The sequence below is a fragment of the Populus trichocarpa genome, chromosome 1 (genome assembly GCF_000002775.5).
Source record: "Populus trichocarpa isolate Nisqually-1 chromosome 1, P.trichocarpa_v4.1, whole genome shotgun sequence".
Taxonomy (NCBI): domain Eukaryota; kingdom Viridiplantae; phylum Streptophyta; class Magnoliopsida; order Malpighiales; family Salicaceae; genus Populus; species Populus trichocarpa.
In genome coordinates, this window is record NC_037285.2 from 9,097,608 (window position 1) to 9,112,511 (window position 14,904).

General features: G+C 31.1%; 1 protein-coding gene across 6 annotated transcripts; it reads left to right on the forward strand.

Moving 5' to 3' along the window:
• Positions 1 to 949: 949 nt before the first annotated feature.
• LOC18094432 (agamous-like MADS-box protein AGL19) lies at positions 950 to 14,262 on the forward strand. Of its 6 annotated transcripts, XM_024605981.2 has the most exons (9): positions 1,540 to 1,652; positions 1,789 to 1,893; positions 2,115 to 2,309; positions 5,800 to 5,881; positions 6,318 to 6,379; positions 6,467 to 6,566; positions 13,237 to 13,278; positions 13,402 to 13,443; positions 13,788 to 14,262. In XM_024605981.2, the coding sequence occupies exons 3-9, from the start codon at positions 2,128 to 2,130 to the stop codon at positions 13,929 to 13,931; spliced, it is 654 nt and encodes a 217-aa protein (XP_024461749.1). In that variant the 5' UTR covers positions 1,540 to 1,652; positions 1,789 to 1,893; positions 2,115 to 2,127; the 3' UTR covers positions 13,932 to 14,262. The 6 variants fall into 6 exon arrangements, with proteins under 6 accessions (XP_024461755.1, XP_024461758.1, XP_052307307.1 ...); XM_024605978.2 differs by lacking the exon at positions 1,789 to 1,893 and having other exon boundaries at positions 1,530 to 1,652; XM_052451338.1 differs by having other exon boundaries at positions 1,587 to 1,893.
• The last annotated feature ends 642 nt before the right edge of the window (positions 14,263 to 14,904 follow it).

The window sequence follows — 14,904 nt, forward strand, 5'->3', positions numbered from 1 at the left end:
AGTGCCAACTGCCAACCGTGGTTAAAAATCCATACTTGTAAAGAATCCGTCAAGCATAAAAGGTCTGCGTGCATGGGCGCCGTTTCTGACTCTTCATATAGAAAAATTTGATGCCCGTAAAAGGACATTTTACGCAAACAACATTAATGAAAACAATTGTTTTGGTTTTGAACTAGTTTAACATTAACCACATGTCATGAATTGCTATAATTTTGTTAAATTCTTACAGTTTTTTTTTTTCTTATATTAAGTCGTCACTTTTGCTATTACGTACAAATTAAGATTCTTGGTGTATTTTAACTAATTTTAAAATATGATTATTTATTACAAAAACACGTAAACAGACAGATCAACTATATATATACATTCAACAAGAAATTAACTAAGACGCCTTTTATATTTACATATATTTGAAGGGATGTTCAATGCATCTTGAAATAAAGTAGTCACAAAGATGAAGTGAGAAGTAAAAAAACACCACAAGCCCCCCTTTCTTAAGCGAAAGAGAGGGATTTTAAGGGAAGGAGGGTTGTAGAGCATAATAGGAGCCCAAAAAGCAGAGAATTAATAGGTGGTGATGGACACTATCTAATCAACTTTTGCTAATGACAACCATGATTAGATAAGCTAATTAATTGCTGTTAAATAATGAGTGATCGTCGCTAACACACGATAGCAAGGGCAAATAATATACAAGAAAACCCACAAAACGGGAATTCATGCAAGAAACGGGGGCGGTTGCAACCCAAATAAGCCAATGAATCAAACAGAAAACAAAAGGGTAGAGAATAGTGCGAGGATATTATCCATCCATTCTTCCTTCCATAACTTTAATAAAGATGGACCTAGTTAGGAAAAGGCTAAACCATGCATTATAGGGATGGTTATTTTTCTCCCAAGCAATTATAGGATAGGTTAGCACACTAACACTTCATTAGCCTTGAATATGCTCTTAGATCATCATTGATCTTGTGATGATGATCACCAAGATCACAATCATCCATGATAAACACACTTGCCCTTCATCGACTCAGGCCGCCTCCCGTCAAGGCCCAGCGACATATCAAGGGTCCCCACAAGACCCAGAGGAAGAAAAAGGGAAACACAGAAACACTCTGTGGTGCACAAAACCCCACAGTAACCCACCACCTGGAAAAAAACAAAAAAAAAAAGGGGGGGCTTACCCACGTGACAAGCTGTGCTGGGGTAAATCGATTGGCTGAGCATTTATGTCATTGTACGGAACAACACTTGACGTGTCTCTCGCCTTGTACGGACCGAGGGTATGGTGTCCCATTAGGTGCCCAAGTTTTACATGCTACCCAGCTTTGGAGGCGTTTAAGAACTTGTCTGAGAGAAACTGGCAACCGACAGGAATGCTCACTGTCTCGCAATTCACATGGGGAGGTTGCCCCTTCATTGGATACCGGGAATGGGAAGTTGTCAGTCATACTTTATGCCAGGTGTCACCACATGACAGCATGGTATCAAATTCTTGGTGCATCTAACTTTGTTGCTTAACAGAGTGGTGGTAATAATGGGAATCACATGTTGTTATTTTTTGCGTTTAAATGCATTATTATTCCCTGTTTTTCTTTTTTTGGGAGGTGTCTGTTTTTTTCCTCAAATTACCAAAAGAAGAAAGAGATCAGGTTCTTGATGTTGCTCTTTCTTTATTGTTTTTTATTGATTTATATACCCACTAGGGTTATGTTGCTAGAACAAACTAGGGTAGTCACTCATCAATCTTTCAGCTAATCTTTCCTCTGATGATGGTATTCTCTCTAGGGTTTTTGTGATCTTTCAATTCTCTGTACTGGGTCTCTTGAGATTTGAAACTTCACTAGCCAATATCTTCCTTGTTTTTCTTCTTCTTAACTGCTGCACATAAAGGTTAGTTGTCAGGCATTTCCTAATTGTTCGGATTTGGTTATCCCCTTTCTACTTTTGGAAACATTAAGTGGGTCTTTCCTGGTTGTTTGCAATCTTTCATGTTGGAGTGTATCAATCAGTCAGTTTCACTTCACAGATACACCAAATCTGCCATTTTGATTTCTGGGTCTCTCCATTTTCATTTATTTCCTTCTCTTTTTTTGATTTATTTCTTCTTTTAGGTGTAACATAAAAATGGTGAGAGGAAAGACTCAGATGAAGAGAATAGAGAATGCAACGAGCAGGCAAGTGACCTTTTCAAAGAGAAGAAATGGACTGCTTAAAAAGGCCTTTGAGCTATCAGTTCTTTGTGATGCTGAAGTTGCACTTATTGTTTTCTCCACTAGAGGGAAACTCTATGAGTTTTCCAGCTCTAGGTACAGTATGCTTAATTTTTATTTTATTTCTTACACGAACATATATACTTGTACTACCATATGTTTTCTAATTATTATCTCACGGTTTCTTAAGCATGTGATGATGCATTGAATTATCCATCTCAAGAATTTGATCTCAGTTATAAACTTGTCTGATGAAAAAATTGATTGAGATTTGATTCTAAATCTTTATAAGGTCCACCAGCATGTTAGATAGGAAGCAAAGCAAGTACTACTATAAGAGTACGAGCTCTCAGGCTTTATTACCTGTCAAAATTAAAGGGCCTGATCTCACCTATTCTTTTCTTTAGATCATCAAAAATCTAACCTGGTGTTTTTATTCTTTTGGGTTTAATGTTGATTTGTCATTATCTTTCTGGTTTCTGCTTCGTAAATATTTTATGTGCTGAGCTTTTATATATTATTACCTCTTGGGTCCATCAATGTCAATCTGTGTTTGAAGACAGGTTAGAGATAGATCTTAACAAATAGAATTGTCCATTAGGATTCATGTGTTGGATCTATCGATTCCTTCTTTTCCAAATTCACCTGGAAGGAAACAATGATTAGGAGTTCTTCCTTGATTTTCTGCTATATATACTTCTAAATTAAACATCTTCTTAAGCTATTCCTGCTTCATCAAGAACTACAAACAGTTTACGTACCCTATCATGTCAGTGACAGTTAGCATTGAACAGTAGCATATTTTCTTTTTCATGATAGAATTGATGGAGATCATATAGATGATTTGTTTCGTAGAAGTCTAAGTACTCTAGCTGAGCTACAGGAGACCTTTAAAGGTGTCAATGACTGATAAAGACTGACAATAAATTTATAAATATCATGCCCAAGACCATCTAAAAAAATTGGAATTTCATCTTTAACCAGGTAAAAGGGAAATATTTTATCTTATATATATATAAGATAAAAAACAAACTTGGAATCTAGCTGACTGTTGGAAGGTGGGGGATGGGGGAGCTTGAGGGCTCTTAGATAGAGGTGTACTTTGTATTCTTTACCTTACACGATTTCCTGCCCTGCCATGTATTTATTTTGCATTGCTTCTGAAAAGAAACGTATTGCTTTCTCCTAGGTAAGCACTGTGATCACAATATATTGGTAAAAGTTTTCTTGCTCTTGATGTTAGTTTAGTACTTATGTGTAAATGTTTGATTAGTGACCACATGCATATGTAGCCAGACCTATTAAAATAATGAAAGGGTAAATATTTATCAACTCAAACGAGACTTCCCAATAACCTGGGTCAAGCCTAGTGAACACTCATTTCTCTAGGTATCATATCTTTACTTGATTAAAATATAGACTATGGTTTTCAATGTTGCTGGTTTCGCTTGTGCAAAAGAGAAACTTTCTAGGAATCATGTGGATATGCCATCTGTTTATCAGTCTTGCATGAAATAGTTGCTGCAAGCTAATTCAAGGTCTCTCCTGCTTTGCTGGGTCAGGTGCTAGCGTAATTAAGAAGCAAATGTAGCTTTGTTTTGTTTCTGCCTTTGGGTTGGGTATATGCTGAAATAAGAACTCATATCCAATATCAAGATATATGGCTATTGGAGATAACTGCGCGCGCTAATTACCCTTTTTTTTTTTCTCAACCTTTCTTCCAAAGTGTTTTATTTTTTATTTTTTATTATTATCCTGTTCTTACAATGTCTTTTGATTGCAAAAAAATAAAAATAAAATAAAAAAGGGAAAAACATCTGCGATTACTTCTGTCCCATATATGATGATTTACTATTTACTTACTCCATGGCAGCCAACAACAAAGCCAAACAAATCCCAAGCCTTCAACCAAATCCTAATCATATCCTGTCCCTTTAACACAAGTTGTATGGTGATCCAGGTCTCAGAATAACCAATTCTTTTATGCTTTTCTTCCATAAGTTCATGCTTTATTAACTAGGATATAAAGGGAAGAAAAATGGTTTCATTACAATATGCAGTACTTTGCCACCAATTTACTGTATGATATTAGGTAGAACTCAAATAATTTATATTGTTCTTAGTGGATGCTGGAGAATATAATAAATACCATTCTTTGAGGTGCAATTAAAGATTAAGTGAAGTATGTAGGATAGAGTAGGAAATTGAAGGAAAATATAGAAAATAAGACTTAGAATCTACTAGGACAATATTTGTGAATCCACAAAGAAATTAGATCTATTAATTAAAATATCATAGAACTAGCTTCTATGTCAATTGAGACTAAATTCTCTTTCCAAATGATTTTAAGACCCTCCTCCATATCAATTGAACTTAAATCCTCGTTTTTAAATAATTTTAAAGACGCACCCCTCCACATTGGTACCCTAAGGAAGGTTATTAACTCTTTACTCTTTAATTCAACCATAAAACTAACTTAAAAAACAATGCATAAGTATGATATAGTTAAAAGAGAGAGAGAGACCTTAAAATAGGAAATAAAGACGTTTATATATTTCCTATTTGAAATAGGAAATATATATATATATATAGGTCTCTCTCTCTCTCTCTTTTAATTATATCATACATCAAAAGTTTATTAAAAAATATAAGAAAATCAATTACAAAGATAAAAGGAAAAATAAATAACATAAAACCTCTTAAATAATGATCTAGTTATGAATATTCATAAAATTAAAAATAAATTCATATAACATCTTATTCTGCATCATTGAGATTTTAGGTTGAATATATAAAAATCTAAAAAAAAAGTTTCGTGGTATGGATGTGCTGCAACTTTCACTAGTTTAACACTTGAAAGGGAGTGCTGGAATTAAAAGTAACTCGAGTCATTTTGTTGAACCTCGCCTAACACTTTCTACTACATCTATATATTAATTGTTTTTTCATCCATGTATTAATGAAATTATGTTCACTATATATTCGAGATCCTCATGTTGAATCTGATTCATTTTCCATGAGTTTAAGCTTGCTATATATATTTTAATTTTATCATCATTAAGAACTTATTTATGATTATGCTAATGCACCATGTTTTCATCCATTGAATGCACGTGCATGAGAGATCTTCACCACATAAATTAATGGTTTACTCTTATTTGACATTGAATATATGTCAATGAGAGATCTTCACCTCATAAATCATGAATATGTGACTTTTCGGTCGGAATCCTGAATAACGAGTACAACTTTCTCAATCCCTAAACTTGAATATGTGACTTTTCGGTCGGAATCCTGAATTAGTTTTAACGTTCTCTTCGGGATGATAACAACCATGTTCTCATCCCCCTATTTCAAATGTTCAAAATAGGCGGCTAAACTTCGTGATGACTTGTGTGTCTTTCTGTTGAATCAATAGTCATATATTAAAAGGTATTTGATAACCTGAGACCTCCTTTTAGAAGTGAATCCAGTGTATGATCCTGTTTTCTTCGTAGTGATGATTTGCGGATATTTGTTGAACTATGTTCAAATATTTTCCATCTGCTCCCTTATTTTCTTCTTGTTCTGCTATGGATCTTTCCAGTATGAATAGGACGATAGAAAGCTATCAGAAGAGAGCCAAGGATGTTGGAACCAGCAGCAAAATGGTTAAAGACAATATGCAGGTATAAACCAATTAGCTCTCGTACAAAATTAATTGAAAAAGAACATGTAATATGAACTCTTTCCCATTTACTCAAACTGTGTGAACTGAGGAATCAAATTAAAGCCAAGACGTACGTTAAGGTTAATATAGCTACCAAGACATTGCTGTAACGCGCGTAACATGAATTTTCTATATGAAGAGCACACCATCACCCTTCTTTCCTGAGATATGCTGGCACAGGGAAAAAGAATTTTACTGTGTTTGATGATCATAAGGCAAACTTTGGCCATACCAAAGGCTTCAATGTGAAAGCATATCATTTTCTGTATATTCAATAGTATAAAATGATATTAATTAGCATATAGGATATTTCAGAGGAAAAAGAAATGCAATTCCATCCTTTTCTTTTCTAATGGGTTGTGTTTTTCAAACGTAGTTGTTAATTTTGCATGCAGCCTATGAAGGAAGATGCATTTACGTTGGCCAAAAAGATAGAGCTTCTTGAAGTCTCTAAGAGGTTGGAGGCTCATTTTGAAACTTATTGACCCTAAATTCTTCAATCCATGTGCTGGAATGAACAACTAAAAATTAAGATAATTTGCAGAAAGCTCTTAGGAGATGGGTTGGAACCATGTTCCATTGATGATCTACAACAGTTGGAGAATCAATTGGAGCGAAGCTTAACAAGAATTAGGGCAAGAAAGGTATGTCTAATTAATTAGAGCACATCGTATTTAATTTCTTTAAGCTATTAAGACAATATCAATTATGTGTTTTAAATTGTAATTACTGGAATTAGTTAGTGTCCATTCATTTGGCATTCATGTTGCAGTTGGTATTTTGAGGCGTACACCTTTTCAGCTCCAAACGCCGAAGTTTCACCCATTTGGTTACCAAATTCTGGGCGTGGAGCTCACGCCTATCCCATAACCAAATTTTTTTTTCTGAATATATAAATTTGATTCCTTTTAAGACATTTTTTTTGAGAAATTAGTAGTAACGGGGTGTTTGGGAGTATAGTTGCGGATGTTTTTTAAAGTATTTTTTCTTAGAAATACATCAAAATAATATATTTATTTCTTTATTTTTTAAAATTTATTTTTAACACTAATACATTAAAACAATTCAACAATATAAAAAAATAAATTTTAACAAACTGGAGTTTCGGCCACACTCCTAAACAATAGAATTCACTTTTGAAAAAGTATATATATAAAAATATATAGAATTCACTTTTGAAAAAGTATTAATCTGAAACTAAAGTAGGTTAGCAATTCAGACAAATAAAACCAAAAGTAGGAATACAGATCTACACAAACCAAAGAAGCCTAACATTTATATATTTGATAATTTTTTTATTTTTAGCTCAGTGAAGTAAGACTTGAGCATTAAGAATTATGATTGCTACCTCCATTCTAAAATTCAAGGCCAAATAGAACTCTCAAAAAGCACCAGACAACCAACCCAACTCCAGCATCCACCCGCCTATGCTAGGTCATGGCCTCAGAGGCTAGAAAAACATAACGTCCTTAATTGGTCCGACTATCTAAGTATTGACTGGGCTTGGTCCTCGGCGTTTATACTTTTGTTTCGACTAATTTCAAGATGGAATCTTCTACCTTTCAGAATAATAATAAAAAATTAAATTAAATTTAGTGCGAACCTTAAGCCTGGAAAGGCCTTGTTGTTAGGCCTGATATGGTAACCTTTAGGTGTTTAGGTTAACCTTGCTATTTACGTTTGCTATTCTGAAATGCAGCCAACTTCTCAATATTTTGAGACGAATTAAAACAACATAATTAAGCTAAAACCTATATACATTCTTAAGAGCTTAATCCTCTGAGAAAAAAAATTAAGTTAACAAACAGCACAATCAAAATGGATTGACAAGTAAAAATGTGATAAGCCTTTGATTAAAGAAAATGGGAGGAGGTAATGCAACAAACTATGCATTATTATCCAAGGTGAAACTGACTTTGAATTTTGTGACATGTAACTTATTATAAACCAACTTTATATTCTCACGGTAGCAAAATACAGGTATATTCATCCTAACCTTCATGTTGTATTTAGTTTTCTCTTTCATGTCTATCATCATATTAAAAATATTTTCAAACATGTTCTTTTTTATATGCATGACATCTAGATTATGGTAGAGGAGATTAGTCTTTCTTATCCCAAAAAAATACTTTGTTTTACCTCATTATGGGTCACATAAAAATTAGGAAATTTTTACTTGCTAGATTGAAAATCAAACATAATGTCCTCGTACTGCGAGACAACGTCATACAATTTTTCACCTGATAAAATATCAACAGTGCAACATCCCTTTCAACTTTACCTACAAAGAAGTCATATATGTTCTTTCTATACTTATGATCGGTTGGAAAAAACCTACGATGAAAAAAGAAAGAAAGTTGTTTTGCTACTATTTGTCAAGGTAAAGATCTTGTTATTTTTTATACACTATGGGCATGCTAATAATTTCCATGCATGCTCCAACCAGAAAATACACATGAAAATCATTGATAGTCCACATCAAAGCTGCTTTCATATGAAAATTTTGTTTTCATGAGACATCATATGTTAAAGTCCTGAATGACCATAATTGATTCAACTTATTAATCAACGGTTAAAGATAAACATCTATATTTTTACTTGGACTATTAGGACCAAGAATGCCCATAGATAAGAACATGAACTCCGATTTTATACATATCTTCGGTGACAAGTTGTAAACCGTGAGTATTAAATGGATTGAATCCATTTGTATATAACCCTACACCTATGTTTTGTGGTTCCATTAAAAATTAAGGACACATCCTATTAAACTGTTTCCAGACTTCGATGTCAAAAAGTTTCACCATGACTCTATCCATCACATTATATGAATGATGTCGTGTCATGTGATCATCAGTCTTTGGAGACATGAATAACCTTTGCAATCTAGAAGTAATTGAGAAGTATCTTAGTTTTTTATGTGCGACAAGAGTCCTTCCCCTGCCAGTTCTGAGTTTATACCGAGCATGTCCACAGGTTTTACACTCGATCAAATCTGTATTTTCATTGTAGTACAATATGTGAAAGTTCAGACACGTCGATTTTCTGGTATCCTAGGTCAAGAGGTTTCATCATGGATTTAGCAATATAGAAGTTCTTTTCAACCCATTCCCTTCGGATAAAGTGCTTTTTGCCCATCCGACAATTCTGTTTTAATCGACCTCACTCAGCCCATGATTTGACTTGATGGCGAATACTTGTGCAATAACTAATAATTTATTATGATTTGTGCACCTACCCTATAATGATTCATTAAAATCTTTTAAAAGTTCAAAAAACCTAGTTGCGTCTGCATTTGGTTCTTCATCTGAAATTGAGCATTCACCTGCATAACATTGATTCATCTTCATTGCATTTGTAATCATACTCCTATAATGATTACTATTATCATTTACAACTCATTGCACGTTGCTAGAACTAAAAGTTTACCTAGTCATCCTTTCTACCATGGTTTCATAAGGAAAATAGGGTTCTTCGTAAGCAAATCAACACAAGTATTTTCTCATGAACCATTTTTGTAGAAGATGCATTATAACAATATATGGATTGAGAAACTTTTTATTTTTACACCTCTTACATGGACATCTAATACTGCTTCCACTAATATTTTTCAGATTAGATAATGCGTAATTAATAAAACCCTCAATCCCATTACAATAATCATCATGCATAACCTTTCGGATGAAACTTGATACATATAAGAACGATCATCCATCCATTACTTATATGAAACTTATATAGAATATTGATGACAACATGTATTAAATATTAATGTGAACTAAACAAATTATCATTACCCAGTTAATTAGCTATTATTGATTGAATTCAAAATTATTCAATCTATTTTAATAGTACCATTTAATGATTATCAATTTTCTCCAAAAAAAAAAACCTAAATTCCTCTAAATTCACCTAAATTTTCAACTTAACAATAAAATTAATAAAATATGAAACGTACATTTGAAATAACTCATTATTTATTTAATTATAAAATACTTAAATTACAAAATCAAACTCAATTTCATCAAATGATAAACAAATATAATTTTTTAAAATCTCAAACAAAATCTAACATGTACAAATCATGTATTTATACAACAAATTTCTATAGAAAAAACCTATAAAACAAGTAAACACAAAAAAACTACATATATGAGCGAAAATAACAAAGGAATATCTGCCTAGCTTTTATTCATTCCTTGATTTTCACCTATACGATATTCACCGATGGTAAATTTCTGCCAATGAGTATCGATGGAAACAACAATGTTATGTTCCATCGGTAAATGTTACCATAATTCACTAATGATATTTTTTCTGTTGGTATTTTTATTTGTATTTGAGAATTTTTCTGGTAGTGCATCTTCAATCTATCCACATCTATGGAATAAACCTCCATTTAAAAATTCACAAGAGTAAAAAAAATATATATAAACTTTTAAAAAAGAGGTAAAGAGTAAGAAAACCAAATAAATTAGATATTACAAAAAAAAAAAAACATCAATTCTAAAAGCATGAAGCCTCAACATGGGATTATTGAAAAAAGAAGGAAAAACGCTACCATCAAAGGCAGTAGCTAAGGTAAATCTGAAGAGACTCTCAGAACCGTAGAAAGAAAGAGTAGTTTTTGTCTTGATTTCCACCATTTTCTTATTTATACACCAAATAAAATTCAAAATAATACAAAATAAGCAATTTAATTAAATCATTCTTAAACTATATATTATCGTAGGGGTACTTTATTTTAACTATTAAAATTCTAAAAAGACTTGAAACAAGCCAATAAAAATATAAAGTATTAAAATTAAAAAAAAATGAATTACATCAGAAATCATAAAATTATTGAGCTGAATCCTCAGTTCATTTTTTATTTTATGTTTTTACTCTCCTGGACAAACACTTATAATAAAGGAAATATTTATTAAATAAGTATTGTATAAGTTCTTTTTTATTCATTTATGTATTGTTCATTTAAACTCATGATGTCACATATAATTGAAAATAGTGATGTATAATAAAAAAAAAGGTTAATAATATATAATGTTAAAGTTCAGTTTTTGTAGTGATTATTTATTCTTAAGAGTTATGTATATTTAGATTTTGAAAGATAATTCAATTTATATCTCTAATATTTGCTTAAGTCCAGTTAAAAATTGTTGTATATGGCTAAGAAATTAAACAAATTAAATTGATTATAATTATCAAAATTTATGTAATATTATTTAAAAACAGAGCATGTTTATTTAATAAACGGTTCAAATATATTCATTTATAAATACTTCCAAACAGTTTATTAGAAATTGAAAAGAAGGATTATAAATTAGTTGAACAGTACACGAGTGATTAGTTACTTGCACTATTGGAATTGAGGGAACATGCTAAAAAAAGGGTCAACTAGAAGATGATGATTATCATGGCATAGTATTGGTATTTGGTATGGAACTAGTTACTTGCACACTATTGGCTTTGAAATATAAATTGTTGGCGTTTTCGATTTGTAATTGATAATCCTTCGGTCAAATCTGTGCGGTGTTTCAATGGCCAAGTCTGGTGTTGCCACTTGATGATCGTGTAGCTGGCTCTTGCACTTGCACTGTAATTTCTGGGTACTGCTAGAGCTTTTTTTTTTACAATTATTAATCAAAATGACGTTGTTAAATCAAGTGTTTTGATAGCTAAAAATTCTTGAAAAGAAATTCTAATATACCAGATTAGAAAAATATATAAATATTGAAAATAAAAAATAGATAAAATAATTATATATATGTATATTTTCCCAAAATTTTATCTATAATTATTAATTAATCATATTGAGAGTTAAATGGATTACAATTAACCTATTTATGAGTCCTGTTAAATTTTAAATGGATTACAACTAATATTTTAATGGATAATTATTATCCTTATTAAGTAGCCTAATAAGTTATTAAAATTAAATGAATTATTATTAAAAATAAAATGAAGCAGGTCATTTAAAAAAAACAATATATTTAAAAATATTTAAAGTTTTTTGGTTGTATTATTACCTTCCAATGTCCTATTTTTTTTGAAGTTTTTTTTAAGAGTGTTAGTTTTTCATAACTTCTTTTTGGAAGGTGCTATTTTTTTTTCTTAAGAGAAAAAACACGCACTGCTGTCATTTTGTTATGATTACGGTCACGCTTTCCAAGGAATATCTAGAATTTTAGAATTCTTAAAGTAAAAAATTTGAATTTGTTTTTTTTTTTACTTTAAATTAGTTTTTTTGTGTTTTTAAATTATTTTAATATATTGATATAAAAATAAATTTTAAAAAATAATAAATAAATTATTTTTAAATATTTTTATATAAAAATTAATTTGAAGAGCAAGTAACAATTTCTTACACGCTTATGCTGTGGTTTTCATTTATGTTCTTTTGTTTTTTTTGCCCAGGAACCTATTCCTTGGGCCACTTTTAACAGAGGTTGTTTGTTTGTAGGTGTATGCTTTGGCTCTTGCCTTTTTATTAATAAATCATCTCTCGTTTCATCAAAAAAAGAAAAAAAGGTAGCATGGTTGGATCTGCATCCACACTGAACAAAAAAGGATGAAGGAGAAAAAAAAAACATGATTAATGTGAATAATACTATTGCTAAAAGACACAATAAGATGTAGGAAGGAAGTATATGACAAGAATATGTAACATCAATATTCTCTATCAAATTACTGTTCTTTTCTGGTCCCCATTTCTTTGATCTTTCCCATGTTTTGCATGAGCGCCATTGATCAATTTTAATTATGATTGCGCAAAAAAATGTGTTGTTTATAGTTTGCTTCATTTTAATATGTGTGTTAATGCGGTACAAGTTTTTGTAAAAAGATTTTGTCAATTAAAAAATTATTTTTTTTTAATTTTTGATACTAACATATTAAAATTATAAAAAAATATCTAGAAAAATATTAATTTAATAATTTTTTAGATAAAAACAATTTAAGAAAATTCTGAAGAATAGGCTAAATCGCAGTGGCAAAATTAAGAGGTGTGCTATAGTATTTTCTCCCACGTACAAAAGCTTTTGGATTTTTGTTTTTCAACAGGGTGCTTTCTTTACAAGCCTTGGACTTTCCAGTGGAGATATCCTATCTTGATTGCTAAATCTGCACCTTAACCCTTCCAAAATTTGAACCTTAGACCTCGTAGAACAAATTTCAATTTTAACTGCGGTGTCCTTTTGGGACAACTTTTGGATTTATAAGAGAAAACAAGAAGTTTTGGACAATACCATAGGACTAAAATTATTATTATGAGAGATTTACTGAATATTTAACTGTCTTTGCTTTGTGCACTTGCAGAATCAGTTGTTCAGGGAGCAGATTGAGAAGCTAAAGGGCGAGGTAATTTTTCAGGTTCCATGCGTATTATTTTATAATACATGCTTGTTCAAGACTTCTTAGGTATAGATTTTGGAAAGCATTATCCTGATCTGCTATCATCATCTTTTGACTGACGTATCTCAGGAGAAAATCCTAATGGAAGAAAACACGGAGTTGAGGGAGAAGGTATATTACCATCCAGCTTGAACTTTTAGATCCTATACATTATCATGATCATCTCTGGTTGTGTTTTTGAGGAATGCGTCACCATTGTGTGTGGCATAGCACACAAAAATTTAGGCTTCTCACTCATAGTAGTTTTTTTTTATTTTTAAAAAGAGAGCATTAAATATAGAAATGTCAAACTTGTATAAAAGATCTATCAAGCTGTAGGACCAGTTCAGATTTTATGGTGCTCGTGGCCATGCTTGCTGTCTGTCCGGAGATCGTTCCTTCAGACAATAATTCAAAGACATATATATTTATTTATTTTGTTGGTAATAATTTTGTTTGATGACTTATTTTTGCAGTGTGGGATGCAACCACTGGACCTCTCAGCAACCAAGACGCCACAAATATTACAAGACCGGCAAATTATCGAGGTGGAGACAGAATTGTTCATAGGTCCACCAGACTCCAGAGACACGGCCTGCCCACAAAACCATAAGAGCTGATTAATTTGAGTTAAATAATTGCAGATTCAAATTTGCAATATAGTTCCAGCTTCCCAAGTGTCAATGGTGTTTTTTTTTTTTTAAAATCATTTGCATCTGATAGCTATGAATACTGTTGTGTCTAATAAATTTTGCCAAGAGTATAACAACTATAAAGGGCTTGGACAATACCATTGGGTGATGAGAGTCAAAATACGTCAAGGAAGATTAATGTACCATACTGTAATGTTATATATAGCTCAATATTGATTCTGGTCTACTTTATAATAAGAAAAGCTAAAATATGTAAAGTACAGTAATTTTTCTTATAAAATATTATAGATTGCTATAATATTTATTTATGTTTTTTTTCTTTGTTTTTTTATGGTTTTTTTAAAATTGTTTCTGATAATTTTATTTTTTAATTTTAAAATGGTTGAGAATTTAGCTTTGTAATTTTTTTTCTTTTTATTTTGTCTTTCTATGAGATTAATTCGATTTGCGGATTTGTTGAGGTAATTCAGGTTGCCTCAGTTTATGGATTTGATAGTTTTTTATTTAATTGAACTTAGTTTTTTTATATTCTATTTGTTTCTCATATTATGTTTCTCATATTGTTAAAAAAATATAGTTTTAGAGAAAGATCATATTATTAAACTTTATGAAGTAATAAAAATTAAAGGATGTGGAGGAAATTACTGCTTACCTAATACTCATTGTATTGTGGATTACAATAGTAATCCACATGTTATGCTTTTTTTTTTCCCTTATGTTTTTAAATTTTTGTTATGATTTTTTTCTCAAATTTATTTATTTTTTATTTTATTTTTTAAAATTGAGATTGTCGAGAATTTAATATAGTAATTTATTTTTATTTTTTTGCCAAAATATGAGGTTAGCTTATTTTATGGGTTTTTTTTCAAGGTAATCTAGATTGTCCCGGTTTATGATTTTGGTGGGTTGCCTATTTTTTTTAATTGAACTTGATTTTTTT